Genomic DNA, 19661 nt, shown 5'->3' with positions numbered 1-19661 from the left:
AGTGGTATTATGTCGTCTTCGGATCGGCCACGGTATACTAACGCACTCCCATTTATTGAAAGGAGAACCCCCTCCGGTGTGTACTTGCGGCGATCATCTTACCGTGGTACACATCCTTACGGAGTGCGTGAACCTGGTCGGTCTGCGCCGTAGTCTAAAACTTCCGCGTACCATGTCTCTCATCCTGCGCGATGACGAGCAGTCCGCAGACCTCGTCATCCATTTTATGAGGGAAAGTGGTCTTTTTTTCTCGTGTGTAATATTGTTCTTGTCTTAGTATATTTATGTCGACTGCGCTTTTATCCCATTGACTCTATTTTAGTTCGTGTTGCGTATTTTAATGTGCTATTTTAACTCATAACGTGAATTCTATGTATGAATGTCCAGGCCATGCCTTATTCCATGATCACCTCTATTTTCTGTTCTTTTATTCGAAAATAAGGCATTGCGAATTAGATCCACTGATTGTTTTAATCTCATAAGCATTTTTCATACCATTTATTTTAAACTAGTCAGTGGATACATTTTAATATTTTACTTATCATCGCATGTCGTCCATCTCGTTCCATTAGGGGCCGATGACCTTAGATGTTAGGCCCCTTTAAACAAGAAGCATCATAATCATCATCTATCTCTCCTTCTGGTGAAATTTCGCCAAATCGTTCTTTCTCGCCAGTTTAATTCAGCACCTCTTCATTCGTAATTTGATCTATCCATCTCACCCTCAGCATTTTTTTGTAACACCGCATTTCAGAAGTTTAATTTCTCTTTCTGAGCTAGTTATCGTCCGTGTTTCACTTCCATACAATGCCATGCTCCAGACGAGTTGTCAAAAACATTTTTGTAAATCCTACATCAGTGTTCCAAGTGAGCAAATGTCTTTACTTAACAAAGGCCTTCCTTGCTTTTGCCAGTCTGCATTTAATGTCCATACTTCTCCCATCATCATTATTCTGCTACCCAAGTAACAATATTAATGTACTTCCTTTAGGACTTAATTTCCTGCGTCACCTGACTTTGTCCGACTGCACTCCATTACCTTTTTTTTTTTTTTTTTTTTTTATGTATTTGTTTATTGTACTCCTTCTCCAAGACTGGCCATACCATTCAGCAATTTCCCCAGATCTTCTCAGACCCAGATAAAATATCATCGGCAAATCTCATGAGTTTTGATTTCCTCCCCTTGATCTGTGTTTTTTAATTCCTCTTTGATTTCCTTTACTGCCTGTTCTATATAAACATTCAAAAAAGTGAGTGGACAAACTAAAGCCTTGCCTCACTCCTTTCTGGATTTCTGCTGTTTTTTCATAGCCTCCTATTCTTGTCACTGCAGACTGAATTTTGTCTAGATTATAGATAATTATTTCTTGGTATCTGATCCGCCTGACCAAAAATAATGTTGTTCACGCCAACGTACTTCGCTTACACCACCTGCATTTAACTTTAGTCTATCCATTTCCCTTTTCAGATTTTCTTACGTACCATAATGATTCAAACTTCTAACAGATACCTTCAGAATCTCTAATAGCTTGGTCCAGTCAACATTATCGAATTCTTTTTTGTAGATCTACGAATGCCATGTACGTGGGTTTGTTTTTCTTAATTCGGTCCTCCAAGATCAGACGTAAAGTCAGGATTGCTTCAAGTGTTCTTACATTTCTTCTGAAACCAAACTGATCTTCTCCCAACTCTCTTCAATCTGTCTTTCCATTTTCTGTAAATAATACGAGTTAACATTTTGCAAGCGTAAGATACTAATGGTCCGTTGTCCGTATTTGTCAGCACCTGATTTCTTGGGAATAAGTATACAATATTCTGTCTAAAATCGGATGGCACTTCTCCTGTATCTGTACATCTTACACACCAAATGGAATAGCCTCGCTATGCTGGTTTATACTTTGGCGGTCAATAATGCTGAGGGCATGTCATTAATTCCAGGTGCCTTGTTCGTATTTAGGTCTCTCAAAGCTCTGTCGAATTCTGACGTTAGCAACAACAGCCTTTTCTTGTTCCGAACCTTATCATCTACTTCTTTCCTTTATGTGTATAATATGTTCCTGCTATCTTTCTGCCTTGTCTTCTTTCCCTCAAAGTGGTTTTCCATCTGAGCTCTTAATATCCATACACCTTGTTTTCGTTTCTCCAAAGGTTTCCTTTATTTTCCTTTATGCAGCATCTACCATTCCTACAACCATTCAACCTTCAACATCCTTGCACTTCTCTTTCAGCCATTCTTCCTTAACTATCCTGTACTTACTATCTACTTCATTCTTTAATCGTCTGTATTATTTTCTTCCCTCGTCGTTTTTATTTTATTTTTGTATTTTCGCCCTTCATCAATCAGGTCTAATATCTCCCTAGTTATCCACTGATTCTTACCTTGTTTTTTCTTCCCAATTTCTCTTCAGCAGGCGTACTAATGTCATTCTTCACTACTGTCCACTCTTCATCTCTTGTGTTTTCCTTCAGTCTTTTCATTTAGTCCTTGTGCAACATGTTCCTTAAAACAATCCAACACACTCTTTTTCTTTTACCTTATCTAGATCCGATCTTCTTGCATTCCTTCCTTTCTTCAGTTCCTTCAACTTCAGGTGGTATTTCATGACCACCACGTTGTGGTCAGAATCCATGTCTGCTTCTGGGAAGATCTTGCAATCCAACTTCTGGTTTCTGAATCTCTGTCTAATAATAATGGAGTCTATTTGATACCTTTCTGTGTCTCCAGGTCTCGCCCACGTAGACAAAATGAACTATTTATGGAGATTTTAGAACAACGTAGCCCGCAGTCATGCTGTAATCAATCACTTATAGTGGTGTATACAGACAGACCCTAAGTGGCGCAACTTGGCATCCGAAGAAATCCTCCTGTTAAGTTTAAGAAACGGTTGGCCTTGGGCGAACGTAGCATGTTTTGTGTGTGTGTTTTTTTATTGACACTCAATTGCCTGGGATCAGTCTGCCAGCGCTTCTGACTGGAAAGCTGCACGATTCGGAGAATCTAGTTTCGAATCCTGGCGCTAACAACAACCTTCCTGAGAGTGAATTTCCTCAAATGTTCGCTACACTCGCTTCAGATAAATGCAATGACGGTATCTTATTTCTTTCATGGGCTACTTCCTAATTCTATATCCGAATAATTAACCCTCAAACACACGCGTATGGTGTGGAATCCACCCCAGGTCATATTTGCTAGTGATATGTACAAATAATCTTACTGTGCTCTCCCCGCTCTTGTACTTTTCTGGCTGGATCCCCGCAGAATGAGTCACTCTTATATAATCTATCTTAAAATCTCAAATTAATACAGTAATTCATATTTTACAATACAGTGCTTGAGGGTTAAAGTTACAGGTGCGTGGGACTGACAGTCTATTGGTCCGTATTCCCAGAATGAAGAATCAACAACATAAAATATGAAATTGACCGTTGTGTAGCGTCAGTGATACTAATTTCATCTTTCTCGCCCATTTTTACCCTTAGTTTTGAATGAAACAATGTTACGTCTGGAAACATTCATTCTATGGTATAAGAACGCTTGCGAAGTATTGGTGTGGGTTGCCGAGCTGAGTAAGTCAGACGGTAGTGTTGGCCTCCAAGCTGAAGTCGGCGGGTTCGATTCCGGCTCATTTTGGTCGTATTCAGAAGTACACAAATACGTCAGCCTCGTGTCGGTAGTTTCACAGGCATGTAAAAGAACTGCCGTAGGACACTATCCCAGTACCTCAGTTTCTCCGGAAACCATAAAAGTGGTCATTGGGACGAAAAAGCAGTATTATTATTATTATTATTATTATTATTATTATTATTATTATCTTGCCGATCATCATGAGGAGGTTCGAAAGTCGGAGCGCAGAAGTTTTTAAATACACATGGGAATTTTCGCGGCTATTTTGAATGTGGAGGTTTTCCTCTTTTTTGTCCTGGTGTTCGATTCGAAGACGAGGGGCAGTGGCCTATTTCTACTCAAAATGTACGCTTTAGGCATGTAATATCCAGCCTTGAAGTGGATAATGGACTCTTGTTGTCCTTCCGGCGCATTACGTTCGGTATTATTTCGTTCTCAATGCGACAATTGAAAGAAGAGTATGGTGATTTCTTATTTGACCGTAGAATTGTGTATGTTCGTCACGTTGGTTGCAGGCCCGATGTATATGAATAAGGTGATCGTTAAACATTGGGATATATTTAGCATTGTCTGTAGTGGCAATTTATTTAACGTGTCGTCATGCGAGTTAATGTTTCTGGAAGTTAACTGCATTTACGTTCTCCGGTACTTGCTACGCCCGTTCAGGTTTGCACGTGACAGCACACGGCGGCGAATGGTCGGTAATGCGAAAGTTCCTTCAGCTGTGCTTGAGAGAGAGAAACACGAGTGTAGGGGGAGTTGGCTCATGTACTGTTGGAAGCCAAAAATAACCTGCCAGGCCCCGCGATTCGTTCATCCAGCCTGGCCAGTGGGCCCCAACTCAACCCTTTATCGGTTCGTTGCTTGTTTGGCGAATGCAAGCGGCATTTGTGTGTGTGTGTATGCGTGTGATATGCGGTATTACGATGTGGTGACTTTATACGTTCGCTTGTCTAATCAATTATTGCATCGTAATGAAATACAGTTCCGTCGTACAAAAGACAGTTATTTGCTCGGACTCAGTTATATACCTGTTCCCAACATTGACAGATCTCATCTGACTGCAAGAATTGCTGGATGATTTGTATTTGAACTCTCATTATTTGCTGAGAAATTTAACACAGACCTTTTGGCTTTTCCTCTGGTCGTCCTTGATGGATAAAATTATTCTTCATCTTCAGTCCATCATAGAATATGTGCTCCAAAGTAGCTTTCTGAAAGAGATTCTCTCTAGCCCAGGAACTCATTCTCATCTAATAATACTTACTTGAAATCATCACTGACTTTATATTTGTCGTTCATAATTATTTCTAGTATTTTTATACATTGACAAATGTATAGAAGCAGTTCAGTTAGTGCTACTTTAGGTGCCGTGTGCTGGCACTACAAGAAGTTTGTAATAGTTGGATCTGACGTACAGCTAGTGTTGCCAAACACATGGCTGTGGGCCAGTAATGCTTAAAGTAAGGTCAAGGACAAAGGTTGTTGACACACATGTATCTTTTATACCTTCTTTACTTCACTCCAAGATAGTTGGACTCTTCAGAATGTCATGTGGGTCATGTGACTTTATCCATAGTCAGTCAGTTTTGGAAAACAGTCATGTGTTTATTGACAATGGATCTGTTTGGAAGCATCATCAAGCCAAAATATTATTTTTAATGAATACAAGATACTGGTAGGACAACAAGTCTTATTATGTAGTTAAGAATGCATTGAAGAACCTATGGTATAATATTAATTCACGCTGTACATTTCTTTCATTATTGCTTTGGAATATCACATGATGTACATAAAGTTTTCTGTAAACTATTACCTCATCAAGGAGTACTGTCTGTTGGGAGAATATGTTAAAATATGTTAGGAAATGAATTCCAATTCTGGTACCCCCAACAGACCAGTTGTAACGCAAGAGTGGTCTCTACATGCAGAGTTAACTTTTTCTCATCAGAGACCAACTTCTTTTCACCAAGGATCAACTTCTAATCCAACAACCAGACAGTCAGATCCCAATAACAGAATGCATATGCAATATTTGTGGAATACTCAACCCGAGCAGTCTTCTTCAAGGCGTACACTGCATCCATGCTATGGATTCCAGCGTGGCAATATTTTATTCACTACTACGCCACCTTCTCATAGCTCTCAAAACAACCAGACCCGTAACTTGCAAATCAACCAGCCTGTGTGTGGTCCTCGGCAGTCTTTTGCAAATCAAACGCCTCCAAGTCATACTCATAGCCAAGCAGCTTCTGTACCATCTTATGATTCTGTTGCAAACAGAACTTCACAGCCTTACAATAGACGCTGCAAAAGTACATGTAGTATTATTCTTTCTGGTGACCATGCTTCAACATCTCAAATAAAGTCTGATTCAGTTGGTTCTAATAAAAATGTTGACAGGGGAAGAAGTTGTTCTCCTGTCACACAATGTTACCATACATTAACACATCGTTGTGGCGACCCTGTTTGTTATCATGCTACTCCTGCAACTCCTGATGATACTTTGCTTAGTGGACCTGGTTTCCCTTCTGCCATACCTGAGAGCTGTGAAGTTTGTGGAGGGGGACGAAGTCCAACAGCAGTACGCAGAGCAGCTAAGGCCAATACTTTCACCACACATTTTTGTACAAGAGTGCCAGAAAGAGTTTCTGCTGCTTCAGCTGGAGAGAAGAGAGATTTCATTCCTGTTAAAGAAAGAAAAGATGCTGCTTCTCAAACATCTGATGTAACTTCAGTAGGAAATACAGTACAGCAGACAGTACAACCATCTGAATTGGAAAACAAGATTAAAAAGATATCTGCTCCTGTACATGAAACATTTGTCAAGAAGAAGGTATTGTATACTTTGTTATTTTTCTGTATATATCCTAGTCATTGTGATTTTTCTTAGACAGGGTTTTCTAATTAAGATTTCCACTGTGAAAAAACTATCTGGAACTGCTGAATAGCAGTCATTAGTTTCCTGTATCATATGTATTGTATTGTTGTAAAATTATTATTGAGCAAAATGTTAATATTCATTTCCTGTTTTTCCTTTTTATTTTGGCAGCTGGGCAAAAGGACATCATCTTCCTGTATAAAATCAAAAGATCATTCCTCACATCAACAGGGAACAGACCCAACTGCTGATTGTGGAACCTTCTATCCTGAGGTAGAAGGCAGTCCTCATAAGCCCCGAACAGTACACATAGATGTGTACTGTACTGGTTCGGAAGACGCTGATGCCGATACAAGTGACTTGTTAGACACAGAAACTGACTCTGTAGAGGAAGGAGAGTCATGGTCTTCTCCACAAACTGTGTTTGAATCTGATAAACTTAGAGTTGTTCATAAACGTGCAAGTAAAAATGAGCTTCCACAGGCTTTGCAGCAGGAACAGGTTTCTAGGAAGAAAAGTGATTTATCTCGTATATCTGACAGTTTTAATTATTCATCACCCTTCTCTGTGGAACCGAAAGGGTTTGATAGTGATGATGGTTTGACATCGCAATACCCTTCTAAAGAAAGTTCATATACAACTTTGGAAGATGCTGAATCTTCTCTGCAGAGTGAAATTCCTGGTGCTTCAAGGGATACGTCATGGTCTACTCTCTCATCTCACGTGTATGGTGATGGTTACGACTCTGCAACAGCAACTTCATGGAAGGATACTGCAACTGAACTGGACTCGTTAGTTCAGAGTAGTCTGAGCCTGGCTCAGAGTGACAGTTTTGATTATGCAGATGCAATAGATCGTCTAAGAATTCGTGAGAAAGAGCGAGCTTGGGCTGAAGTGGAACATAATAACTCTGGTGATCAGAGTAAGTCTTGGCAGTGTCCTCAAAGAGAAAGAAAACGTATTCTGCAGCGACAGAAATTTAGAGAATATGTAGCAAAGCATTTAGGTAAAACAGCATTTCCGCTCTGGAAACCTGGATCTTGTGAAGACTCGGACGATGATGAAGAAGATGAAACCGGTGATACTTGGAGTTTCGGTGGTGGTCCTAGCTCTCCGAAACTTGGTACGATGCGGAAGGAGGATAATATTAAGGGGTCAGTCAAAGGGGAAGTTCTTTCTTCAGACAAATCTACTCCTACAGTGGCAGCTGAAAGAAGGTTGGAAAATGCGTCTGTTAAATCATTCAAGTCTAATACACCTCACTTACCAGGAGATTCTGGAAGTCTCAGTGATTCGGGTCCTATCCACTGCCATAAATTCCATCATAGATCAATTATAGGACCTTTTGGATCAAAATCTCCTTCACCACCTCCAGCAAAACTTGAATCTACTGTTACATTGCCATTTACAACAATATTTGGTCGAAGAACGGATCAGCTGCTTAAAGCACAAAAGTTTGGAACCATTGTTGGAGCATTTAGAAAGCCTGGTCATCATGTTGGTCCTTCAAAAAACCCGGATTGTACTTGTGTGCATTGTCGTGAATATTACCAGGGTAGTGCACATCGTGGTAGGGCTAGATCAGTAGGAGAAATGCCACTAGGAAGACAGATTGGAAAGATAAATTCATAAACTCTGTGTTTTGTTCATCTTCTCATAAGTACATTTATCAAACAATAGTGAAAGCTTACATCTTCAGCTAGCTACAATTTAAAAAGTAATTAACTGTTTGGGAGATAATGTACATATTATTCATACCTTGTTGTGTTCTGACTTTTGAAACATGTATATAAAGTTTTAATCGATATAAAACTTTTTAACTTATGTTGAAAATAATCATTACGCATATACTATTGTTGAAGCATTTATGCGTGTTATAAGCTAAAGCATTCGTACTCTGCTAATTTATGTGCTGAAAATTGTTAATAAAATAAAAAATTAGCTTTCAAACAAGAAATTAATGTCTATTGTTTATCAAGTCACAATATTTGCTTCAGTTATAGGCAGTTAAATTATATTGCAATTTTATGTTCACTATAATATTTGTATGTTGTACAAGATTTTATTGAAGCATAGTGCATGTTTGTAAAGTGTACTAAAGAAGATTTTCAGGAGTTTTAGTGATGAGGTCTGCTCCAGTGTTGCATAATATAGTTGCTTGGTATCCCAAGACATATAATTTTTAAATCTAAGACTTGTGCTACAAATTAAAATGAAGATTTATGTGCGACTAAATCATAGTTTCATGGCAGATATTTTTATCTCGAGTCATAGATTTATGTATTGGAATTTAAAATGATAATGTTCTCAGGGCTCTCCTTAAGAAATTGGCAATTTATATCCAGTTCTGAGTTCAAATTTAGCTTGTAACTTTATTTTTTTTAAATAATAATGGTGATACGATTTTTATTTCATTATAATACAACAGCTTGCAAATATTTCTTTCAAGTTTCACATTCATAATATTTGAAGATTTTCTGTGAGATTTTAAGGAAATCTGTTATAAGTCCTGTAATCCTTGATGATAGGTTTTACATATAACTAAAATTTAGTATTGTCATTTTTTTAATTTCTCTTGAAGTTAAACAGGCCTGGATGATGTTTTATCAAGGCACTTGATTAATTATGGTAAGTTTTATTGTGATTTAATATTAGTTTTCTTAAGTTTACAATGTACAGATGTTCATTTGACTTTTGTGGACTAGTAACTTCCATATTAAGCCTCTTACAACTCTAATATCATAACCTTTTGTTGTTACAGGCACAAGTGAGTCTTGCAGAGTCAAGTCGCAAATTGGATCTACTTCGCAAATCGCTCGAGCTCCGTCGTCAAGAATTGCCTCCTGATTCCCCTGCAGCTGCCCAGCTAAAGCGAGAGTTACAAAATGTACAATCAGCTAGTCCTGTACCTGTTACATACACTAGTCTGCAGCCCTTCCGTGGTCAGGGTGACAGTTCGAAGGATACTACATTATCACCCTCATCCTTCAGCAGATGTGCTGCTGTTACTGGCAAACTTGAAGTTAGGTTGGTTATTGTTGTTTCAGCTGTTTGCTGTAAATTTGTTTAGCCCTCTTCTTTGTTAATAATTTGTTTGTCTTCTACATTCATTTAACGCTTGACTTTCTTTGCTGCATTCTGGGTTCATATCTTACTTAATGCATGTCAGGTTTCACATTCATAATATTTGGAGGTTTTCTTTGAGATTTTAAGGAAATCTGTTGTAAGTCCTGTAATCCTTGATGATAGATTTTACCTATAAGTAAAATTTAGTATTGTCATTTCTTTTTAAATTTCTCATGAAGTTAAAACAAGCCTGGATGATGGTTTATCAAAGCACTTGATTAATTATGGTAAGTTTTTTTTCCAGTTCTGATCACTTGTTCTCCTGTTATAGATTGATGGGTTGCCAAGATTTACTGGAAGAGGTCCCTGGGAGATCTAGAAGAGATAAAGATGGTACTTCTAGTCCAGGAGACCTCAGATCGTTTGTAAAAGGAGTTACTGGACGAAGTTCCAGTAAGTCATACAGTGTAAAGGATGAAACTAGTAGTAAGTATGCCTGAAACCTGAACATATTCTTATTTTACAGTTGTGTTAATGTGTAATGTACTTTGTTAACATTTTCTTTTTTCATTGGTATCTTCAGAATTTCTAGCTTTTTAGCATCCCTGATACAATTGAAATTTTATGAGGGGCACAATGCGTTTTTCACTGGAGACTTACTTCAGCATGCCACATTGTTGTATCAAATAGTTCCGATGAGTTCAGACTTTTGGTCCTTCATAAACTTTATGACTTAGAAAGCAACTGATAAGGAATATCTGTCACTTGCGCTGAGCAGGATTACCTTTTTTTATTAACCCCTAGCATATCAGAATCTTTAGCAACAGTCATATGCATACAGCTGAGCAAAATAGATTAATCTCATTATGGGCTCAAAATTGTATCACATTTTTGAAGATATGAAGAAATTTGTGGAACTTTATTCTGATGTCTTATATTTTGGGTAATGTGCTCTTCATTAGAAAAATATATTCTTGACTAGTACTATATTTCATTTATAGTATTTAAAATTTTAGGATCTATCCCAGGTTAACACAAAAAGAAATCTTTGGAAAAAGGAGAAAAATCTTTCTTGACCATGTTTCTTGATTATTTTTTTATTTTCATCATTTTATATTTTAGTTTCTATTTGGTTGATGTGAGGAAAAGGGATATATCATACCAGTAATACTTTGTGTTTATATATTCATTGTTCAGATGATGATGATGAAAATCAAAAGATTTAGGACTAACAAGTTCAAAGTAATCCTTCCATCTTCTCCTTAACTCCTCTTTTTGTGTTCTCTCCTTTTTTCCCTTTCAATTGCTTTGTGTAGACTTTTTTTTTTCCCCTCTTCTTTCCTACAAGTCCATATAGCATCCTTTTACCGCTATAGACATCCTCTTCCACCTCTCATGTAAACCTTTCCCAGACCAAGCAAGTGGCTCCATGGTTTGGGTCACGTAGCTCTCACTTGGCATTCGGGAGATAGTAGGTTCGACCCCACTGTCAGCCGCCCTGAAGATGGTTTTCCGTGGTTTCCCATTTTCATACCAGGCAAATGCTGGGGCTGTACTCTAATCAAAGGCCACGGTTGCTTCCTTCCCACTCCTAGGCCATTTTCGCCATAAAAAAAACATTTGCAGGTTTATTTTTCACTGCTTCCTTTACCCTCTCATTTCACCATGGGTTCTCTTTATCTTTCACTCTTTCAGCTATTCATCTATCCTGTTGGACCTTACTTGGTGAACTCTTTTTCTTTTCCGACCCCAAAGCTATTGGGTTTCGAGGGCTAGAGAGTCTTTCATTTTCACACCCTCCGTGATCCTCATCTTTATTCTAACGATACCTTCATTTTTTAAAGTGTCAGATCCCTTCCATTTTTCTCTCTGCTTAGTGTTACAGTAAAACCTCGTTAAGATGTTTCCGCAGGGGACAAGGGAAGAGAACGTGTTAAACGAGAAAACGTACTATTGAATACACGAATAAAAACTATCCAACAGGGATATAGAAACACTAGATATGTTTTTTCCCGACATAATGTCATTTTGCGTGGTATATCCGTGGGTACAGTGAAAACCCTATGAGGAGAGAGTATTAAAATGTGTCAAATACATATATGAGAACTTATTCCTCTGGAGCTTATAAAATAATAATGGACTGAAAAGTGTTAAAAACACCAAACAACAGATATAAAAACATTCGAACGGGTCCCATAAAAATATCAAATTATTATTGCAGATCACACTCTTTCTAATACAAATGTTAGTAGAAGCCTTTTATTTCGGACACGTTTGTTATTAAACGTTATTGACCCATAAAAATATCAAATTATTATTGCAGATCACACTCTTTCTAATACAAATGTTAGTAGAAGCCTTTTATTTCGGACACGTTTGTTATTAAACGTTATTTTTCTGATCACGCACTTAGACAATGACTTGGAGATTATACAAGGCCATGTGCGACTGCAATAGAATGACTGGCCGCCATTTTGAATTTAAAAAACTTCGACCGACCAAGACAGATTCGATTGATCGAGTCGAAATTGGAAGGGCGAGTGTCAACAATCAACACCAATTCTGCACGCTTGAAGATGTGGGTGCCAGTCAAGTCAACTTGCTGACAGATTTTAATTTTGTCTTCAATAATAAGGAATTTCATGACTTTTACCGTATCCATAATTAGGCTATCACAAGACAAATATGCACCACGCTGGTCATCTTACGATTATGTTCCAGATGTAGGCTATCGTGCGACAAATATTCGCTACCCTTCACTGTACACCTAAACCTGAAATACATTTCTAACTTCTGAATGGCATGTGAAATACAAGCTGTGAAATACAAGCACAAACAGGCTCATTGTGTTATTCTGTTGTTTCACTGCTAACTGGCAACCAAAACTGAGCATTTCTGAAGTTAATGGCTTGCTCCCCAAAGGTGCAATTTATCCTGTGAAGTTCAAGAATTCAAGACCTTTTCCCGTTATCATGCAACTGCGGCGAGGGCTCTTACCCGAGTTGAAAACCATGTTCTTTCCACAAGGGATGGCAAATAACATTTTCAGGGCTAGGAAAAATGTGATCGTATTAAGTGGTAATAGCGAAAATTCATGATGTGATAAAGTGAAGTATTTTTTTATAGATTTAATACGATGTCGAATGATGAAGTGAGAGCAGCTTGTAAACGTAAAAAGAAGTCTCATCAGAAATGGCTCCAAACAAAGGCAGGTCAGATAGGGAATTGTGTTTAGATGAAAGAAACAGAGTGAAACAAATAATTGTTGAATCCAAAAAGAAATCTTAGGAAGATTTTGGTAATAACCTGGGAAGGCTAGGTTAAGCAGCAGGGGAAACCTTTCAGGACAGTAATAAAGAATCTTAGGAAGGGAGGGAAAAAGGAAATGAACAGTGTTTCGGGTAATTCAGGTGAACTCACAATAGATCCCAGGGCCCTGTTTCATAAAAAATCTTTCACTAATATTATTAGTATGAAACCAATAATGTTAACTAATAATATTAGTATTATGTTTCATAAAATTATTAGTTAATAATATTAGTTATTAGTTTGAGTCAAAATTATTAGTAGATGTTCCTAATAATATTAGTAAATTGTTTCATAGACATTATGACTAATAAAAGTTACTCATATTATTAGGATTATTTCCATGAGTGTATTTTGACTCATTCATATTATTACTGAAACCAAAGTGAGCGGTATTTTAATATTTTGGCATAAAATCATGAAGATCACTGAAATGGTCGGCTCTGATTCAAATAGTGATGAGGAACGAGTGTAGGTATTCACCGTTCAATAAATGTTGCGTCAAAAACAGCCTGTACTGACATGTAACAAACATATGAATACCGGTACAATGGGAGATTTAGGTTAGATTACATAACTTAGTATTTGCTTGATAGGATTAATAGGTAATAGAACGTTCCACTACAAGGAATGAAGCATAACCTTAAAATAGCAGCTTCGCATTGCACTCCACCAGTTGGTAGTGATCCAAACCAAACCCCGTGGCACCACAGCCCTTGAAGGGCCTTGGCCTACCAAGCGACCACTGCTCAGCCCGAAGACCTGCAGATTACGAGGTGTCGTGTGGTCACCTCGACGAATCCTCTCAGCCGTTATTCTTGGCTTTCTAGACCGGGGCCGCCATCTCACCGTCAGATAGCTCCTCAATTCTAATCACGTAGGCTGAGTGGACCTCGAACCAGCCCTCGGGTCCAGGTAAAAATCCCTGACCTGGCCGGGAATCGAACCCGGGGCCTCCGGGTAAGAGGCAGGCATGCTATCCCTACACCACGGGGCCGGCACGGTTGGTAGTGATACACAGTATCATTGTTTTTCTCTAGTGCAGTTCTGCTTGGACACTCCAAGTATCTTTTAAAATCTTGGCTTATATCACCAGTAAACCAAGATGATGCTGGTGATGATTATTGTTTTAAGAGGAAGTAGGCTACAACTAGGCAACCATCATCTATAATAACACTAATCAGTAGGGGCAGTATTTTTTGGTAATAACGATATGCACGAGTTTTCTTGATATCTTCTTTCTTGTCTATATATGACTTCCCAGGTACTAAAAATACCGTATTTTAGCAAAATGAACTCACGAAATATCGCGAAATTTGATTAATTGCGCAAATAACCGCGAAATATACACCATTTGGTGCGAAAAAATGCAAAATGGCACCAGAAGAGCTCTCCAATAAACGTTTAAATGCTTTTGAGAACTTGACTATTGTAGTTTCCTTCTCATTTGCTTGATAGAGCTGTATATTCCCCACACGAATGCACACAAAGCGGTACGCACTGTGTATCGAAAGTATGTGTATTCAGTTCCGCGATCTCTAAGGCAGTCGATAAAAATCACTATCTGTTATCGATTACAGCAAATAGCGTTGTGGTCGTAACAAGATACAAGACTGGTTGTAGATACAGCAGTGCGCAATGAGAGTTCGTTACTTACGAACCTCTATCAGCAAATGTCCAACATTTAAGTATAAAAATGCCGAAAACTGCAAGTCACAACAGGTTTTTCGAGGGCCGAAGAATACAACAGTGAGGGGTTCTATGTATTTGACGTTGCAAGAAAGATTCTAATGTATCAATAGTGTACCGGTAATATTCGTAAAGTTGAAACGTAGGCTACCATATACAGTGCAGAGAATCAGAATGAAGCGAATGAACATAATTCCAAGCGGCAAATAACAATCGGCGATACTTTACATATCGTAAAGGTGTTGAAAAATTATAGAGAGCAATTTGTAACAGATACAAAAAAAGCATTCATGCAAGCCAACATGCCTCTAGAAAAATAGGATAAACCTGGCATGAGGAAGAGAATGAATATTAAAGGAAAGATAAGTAATACTGTCTTTACTGTAAAATATGATGGTATTGGTAGGCCTACTGTAAATAAATCGCCTGTTTGAGTAGTAATAATGGTATTGTTTTTATGTCCCACTAACCAATTTTACGTTTTCTGGAGACGCCGAGATACCAAAATGTTGTCCCGCAGGAGTTCTTTTACATGCCAGTAAACTAGTGACACGAGGCTGACGTATTTGAACTCCTTCAAATACCAATGGACTGAGCCAGGATCTGAGCTACTCAGCCCCGACCGGGGAAAAAGAGCATATCCATGAACATCTTCCAGAGCTACATTACTTTGAAAAATGCAATGAAAGCACATCTGGTTGAGGAAGTGAAAGAAGACAGTGTTAGCAAACTTTTAGGAGGTTTTATAAAAGACCACAGTGAATTTACATCCAAGTGTTCGCAAGCTTTATGGTTTCCGACGTCTAATGTGGTCAGCGAGAGGAGCTTCTCTGCTTACACAAAGATACAATCTGACTGTCGCACAACTCTGCATCCTGTTAATGTTGAAACCATGCTTAGTTTGTACTTTGGAGACAAGTAATTCAATGTCTAAAAATGTAGGCTATGTATAAATGTATATCACAGGGCAGATCACCTAACTTCATTTCGAAGTATCAGTGATTTATATGCCGGCCCCGTGGTGTAGGGGTAGCGTGCCTACCTCTTACCCAGAAGCCCCGGGTTCGATTCCCGGCCAGGACAGGGATTTTTACCTGGACCTGAGGGCTGGTTCGAGGTCCACTCAGCCTACGTGATTAGAATTGAGGAGCTATCTGACGGTGAGATAGCGGCCCCGGTCTAGAAAGCCAAGAATAACGGCCGAGAGGATTCGTCGTGCTGACCACACAACACCTCATAATCTGCAAGCCTTCGGGCTGAGCAGCCGTCGCTTGGTAGGCCAAGGCCCTTCAGGGCTGTAGTGCCATGGGGTTTTGGTTTTTTTTTTAGTGATTTATATATTTATTTCTATAACAATTTGCATATTTGGTTTTTCTAAGATTTAATAACAATGATATATTACAAGAGTTTAAAACCCCTTATCACAAAGTTAGTTACATTTACCCCATACACTACTACAAGGAAGATTTCGCAGGAAACATCGATCAGTATAACAATTTATTTCACGAAATACCTACCGAAATAGTGTCAGTTTTAACACCAAAATCAACAGTTTTATTTCACCAAAAAATAAGGCCCCTACTAATCAGATAGAAAAATGGAAAAGATCTTACATTTTGAAAAATGAAGGTATCGGCTAAAGAAAGAGAAGGGCCACGAAGGGCGTGAAAATGAAAGACTCTCTCGGCCTCGCAACCTAATACTGTCAGGGTCGGAAAAGAACAAGAGTTGAACAAGGGAGGTCAGAAGGGTAGATGAAAATGAGCCTGGCAGAAGTAAGTTGAAGCAATGGCAGGACTCATTTCAGTGCTCCATGTTCGCCAACACACACTCCCAAGTTGAGAGCCCTGGGACCCCTTTTAGTCGCCTCTTAAGACAGGCAGGGGATACCGTGGCTGTTATTCTACCACCCCCACCAACAGGGGTAGTAAACAAATATTTTGCTAGTCCATCTCAAGAGATGTTTAAGAGCACGTGAAATAAAAAAGTAAAAGGAACAAGGAGAGTTATAGTGTGCAAAAGGCTGTGAATAGTTGACGCTTTAACTCAATCACTTTCCGCAAATAAATTTTCTTCTCACACATTATTTTCTCATCTTTTATGCATTTTCGTATGTAGTGAAGTCACAACATTGAAAATATCAAGTGAGCCTTTTGAACATGTGGATTAATAGTCAGTTGTAGTCAAGCATTACCCTCTTGCTAGGAACAAACCCAAACAGACTGATTCTAACCTCCATTTGTACCAGCTGACTAATGAACTAATATTATTAGTGAAGATATTTTATTAGTCATGTATAAATTTTTATGAAACAGAATTTGGTTAACTAATAATTATTTTTATGAGTTCTAATATTATTAGCTAATATTATTAGTTAGTTTTATGAAACAGGGCCCAGGGAATCACTGGACAGGTGGAAGGAATATTTTGAAAATCTTCTCAACGTAAAAGGAAATCTTTGTGGTGATGTCGCGATCAACGGAGCTCATGGGGAGGAGGAAAATGATGTTGGTGAAATTATGCTTGAGGAAGTGGGAAGGGTGGTAAATAAACTCCATTGTCATAAAGATGAAATTAGACCAAAATGGTGAAGTATAGTGGGAAGGCAGAGATGAAATGGCTTCATGGAATACTAAGATTAGCATGGAGTGTTGGTAAGGTACCTTCAGATTGGACAAAGGCAGTAATTACACCTATCTCTAAGCAAGGGAACAGGAAGGATTGCAACAACTATAGAGGTATCTCATTGATTAGTATACCAGGCAGAGTATTCACTGGCGTCTTGGAAGGGAGGGTGCGATCAGTGGTTGAGAGGAAGTTGGATGAAAACCAGTGTGGTTTCAGACCACAGAGGGGCTGTCAGGTTGAGATTTTTAGTGTGTGGTAGGTAATTGAAAAATGCTGTGAGAGGGATAGACAGTTGTGTTTATGTTTCGTAGATCTACAGAAAGCATAATATGACAGGGTACCGAGGGAAAAGATGTTCACCATACTGGAGGACTATGGGATCAAGTGTAGATTATAAAAATCAATCGGAGGCATGTTGACGGTTGGGCTGCAGTGAGAATTGATGGTAGAATGAGTTCTTGGTTCAGGATACTTACAGGGGTTAGACAAGGCTGTAATCTTTCACCTTTGTTGTTCATAGTTTATATGGATCATCTGCTGTAAGGTATAAAGTGGCAGGGAGGAATTTAGTTAGGTGGAAGTGTAGTAAGCAGTTTGGCCTATGCTAACGACTTGGTCTTAATGGCAGATTGTGCCGAAAGCCTGCTGTCTAATATCTTGGAACTTGAAAATAGGTGCAATGAGTATGGTGTCAGATTGGTGATACAAAGCTGGAACGTGCACATAATTTCAAGTATTCAGGTTGTGTATTCTTCCAGGATGGTAATATAGTGAGATTGAATCATGGTACAGTAAAGGTAATGCAGTGAGCTCGCAGTTGTGATCAACAGTATTCTGTAAGAAGGAAGTCAGCTCCCAGAATAAACTATCTTTACATCGGTCTGTTTTCAGACCAACTTTGTTTTATGGGTGCGAAAGCTGGGTGGACTCAGGATATCTTATGAATAAGTTAGAAGTAACCGACATGAAAGTAGCGAGAATGATTGCTGGTACAAACAGGTGGAAACAATGGCAGAAGGGTATTCAGAATGAGGAGATAAAGGCTAAGTTAGGAATGAACTCTATGGATGAAGCTGTATGCATAAACCGGCTTCGGTGTTGGGTTCATGTGAGGCGAATGGATGAGGTTAGGTTACCTAAGATAATAATGGACTCTGTCATGGCGAGTAAGAGTAGTAGAGGGAGACCAAGATGACGGTGGTTAGACTCAGTTTCTAACAATTTATAGATAAGAGGTATAGAACTAAATGAGGCCACAACACTAGTTGCAAATAGAGGATTTTTGCAACATTTAGTAAATTCACAGAAGCTTGCAGGCTGAACGCTGAAAGGCATAACAGTCTATAATGATGTATGTTTAATACGATGAGAATCGGGGCTTCGAATTTATGAAGTTCTAAGTGAGAAAACGTGTTAATGAGGAATGCACTAACAAGGTTTCACTGATAGCTGACGGTTGCATACTTGTTCTTCCTCTTAAAACAATAATGACCACCACCATCCAACCCATTTTGGAATTTTACTCCATATCATTTAATTCAGATACTTTTATTTTCTTCTTTTATTTCTTTCATTTTCACTATTTTTCCTACCTTCATTTTTGCTACCAGTTCTCTATGGTCACCATCAAAGACTACTGCTATGTCTGTATGATATTATTGATAAAGCAGTAGGGCGTGTTGCAACGTGTATAGCTGGAGATAATTACATCAGGTGCATGTGCAGTATATTGGTAACTGACTTGGTCTCAGAAGCGAGTGAGTGTCCAGTGACCGACCCCGGCTGTAAATTCATAGTCATGTATCTTGGTAGGTGTGCTAGTTACCAACTGAAGAACCCAAATTGGCACACTGGGGATAAACACTGGCAACCAAAAGTTGAGTTAGCTGGAAAATTTTATAATTTCCAATAATTGACCAATTATATTGGAATACCCATCCAAAATGTTGTTGGTTACTATCCCCACTCCATTCTTTGCCATACATCCTTCACTTCAATACAGAGTGTATCCATTCCTCAACTTTTCTTTTTTTTTTTTTTTTTTTAATTTTCTTTCCACTTAACTGCACTCAATCGCATCGCAGGTATATAGGGACCGTGCGAAACAACAAATTTTCGACCGCAGCGCCCCTAGCGGAAGAGACGATTATTTATCGGTAGGAGAAACACCAGAATAACATCAGCTGTCGTTGTTTACTTATTGAAATATGTTGTGAATACGTATAATTTGAATTAATCAGCTATGTCGAATGCTGTTATTCTTGTAGGTTTTCAGAAAATTATGTGGAGTTCTAAGTATTTTAGGAAATCTACTTTGAGGAAAGGAAGAGAGCTTAATGATAGCCATCACATATATCAGGTGGAAGAAAAACTTTCAAAGGAAGTATCTGGTTTATGTTTGAGAGAGACAAATGTTAGTCAAACCCCATATAATATTAACATCAAGGTTAGAATTTTTAAAAAATT

General features: G+C 38.5%; 2 protein-coding genes across 3 annotated transcripts in view; both read left to right on the top strand.

Annotated features, from left to right (window-relative positions):
* The window catches only part of Pkn (serine/threonine-protein kinase N), a 308319-nt gene that overhangs the window by 138752 nt on the left and 149906 nt on the right, over nt 1-19661 (top strand). For both annotated transcript variants that reach the window (XM_067135805.2, XM_067135804.2), the window contains 2 exons: nt 9268-9533; nt 9904-10058. In XM_067135805.2, coding sequence (XP_066991906.2) covers nt 9268-9533; nt 9904-10058 — 421 coding nt within the window. The remainder of the gene's footprint in view (nt 1-9267; nt 9534-9903; nt 10059-19661) is intronic.
* LOC136871711 (uncharacterized) lies at nt 4428-8893 on the top strand. The gene is made up of 2 exons (XM_067145238.2): nt 4428-6461; nt 6678-8893. The coding sequence occupies exons 1-2, from the start codon at nt 5493-5495 to the stop codon at nt 8136-8138; spliced, it is 2430 nt and encodes an 809-aa protein (XP_067001339.2). The 5' UTR covers nt 4428-5492; the 3' UTR covers nt 8139-8893.

The sequence above is a fragment of the Anabrus simplex genome, chromosome 1 (genome assembly GCF_040414725.1).
Source record: "Anabrus simplex isolate iqAnaSimp1 chromosome 1, ASM4041472v1, whole genome shotgun sequence".
Taxonomy (NCBI): domain Eukaryota; kingdom Metazoa; phylum Arthropoda; class Insecta; order Orthoptera; family Tettigoniidae; genus Anabrus; species Anabrus simplex.
Note: the sequence above shows the minus strand (reverse complement) of the source record. Positions and strands in the feature narration are given on the sequence as shown.

Coding starts and splice junctions, on each gene's coding strand:
- LOC136871711 (XM_067145238.2), top strand. CDS start 5,493: ATGAATTCCAATTCTGGTACCCCCAACAGACCAGTTGTAACGCAAGAG. Junction 6,462..6,677: donor AAACATTTGTCAAGAAGAAG/GTATTGTATACT, acceptor TTATTTTGGCAG/CTGGGCAAAAGGACATCATC.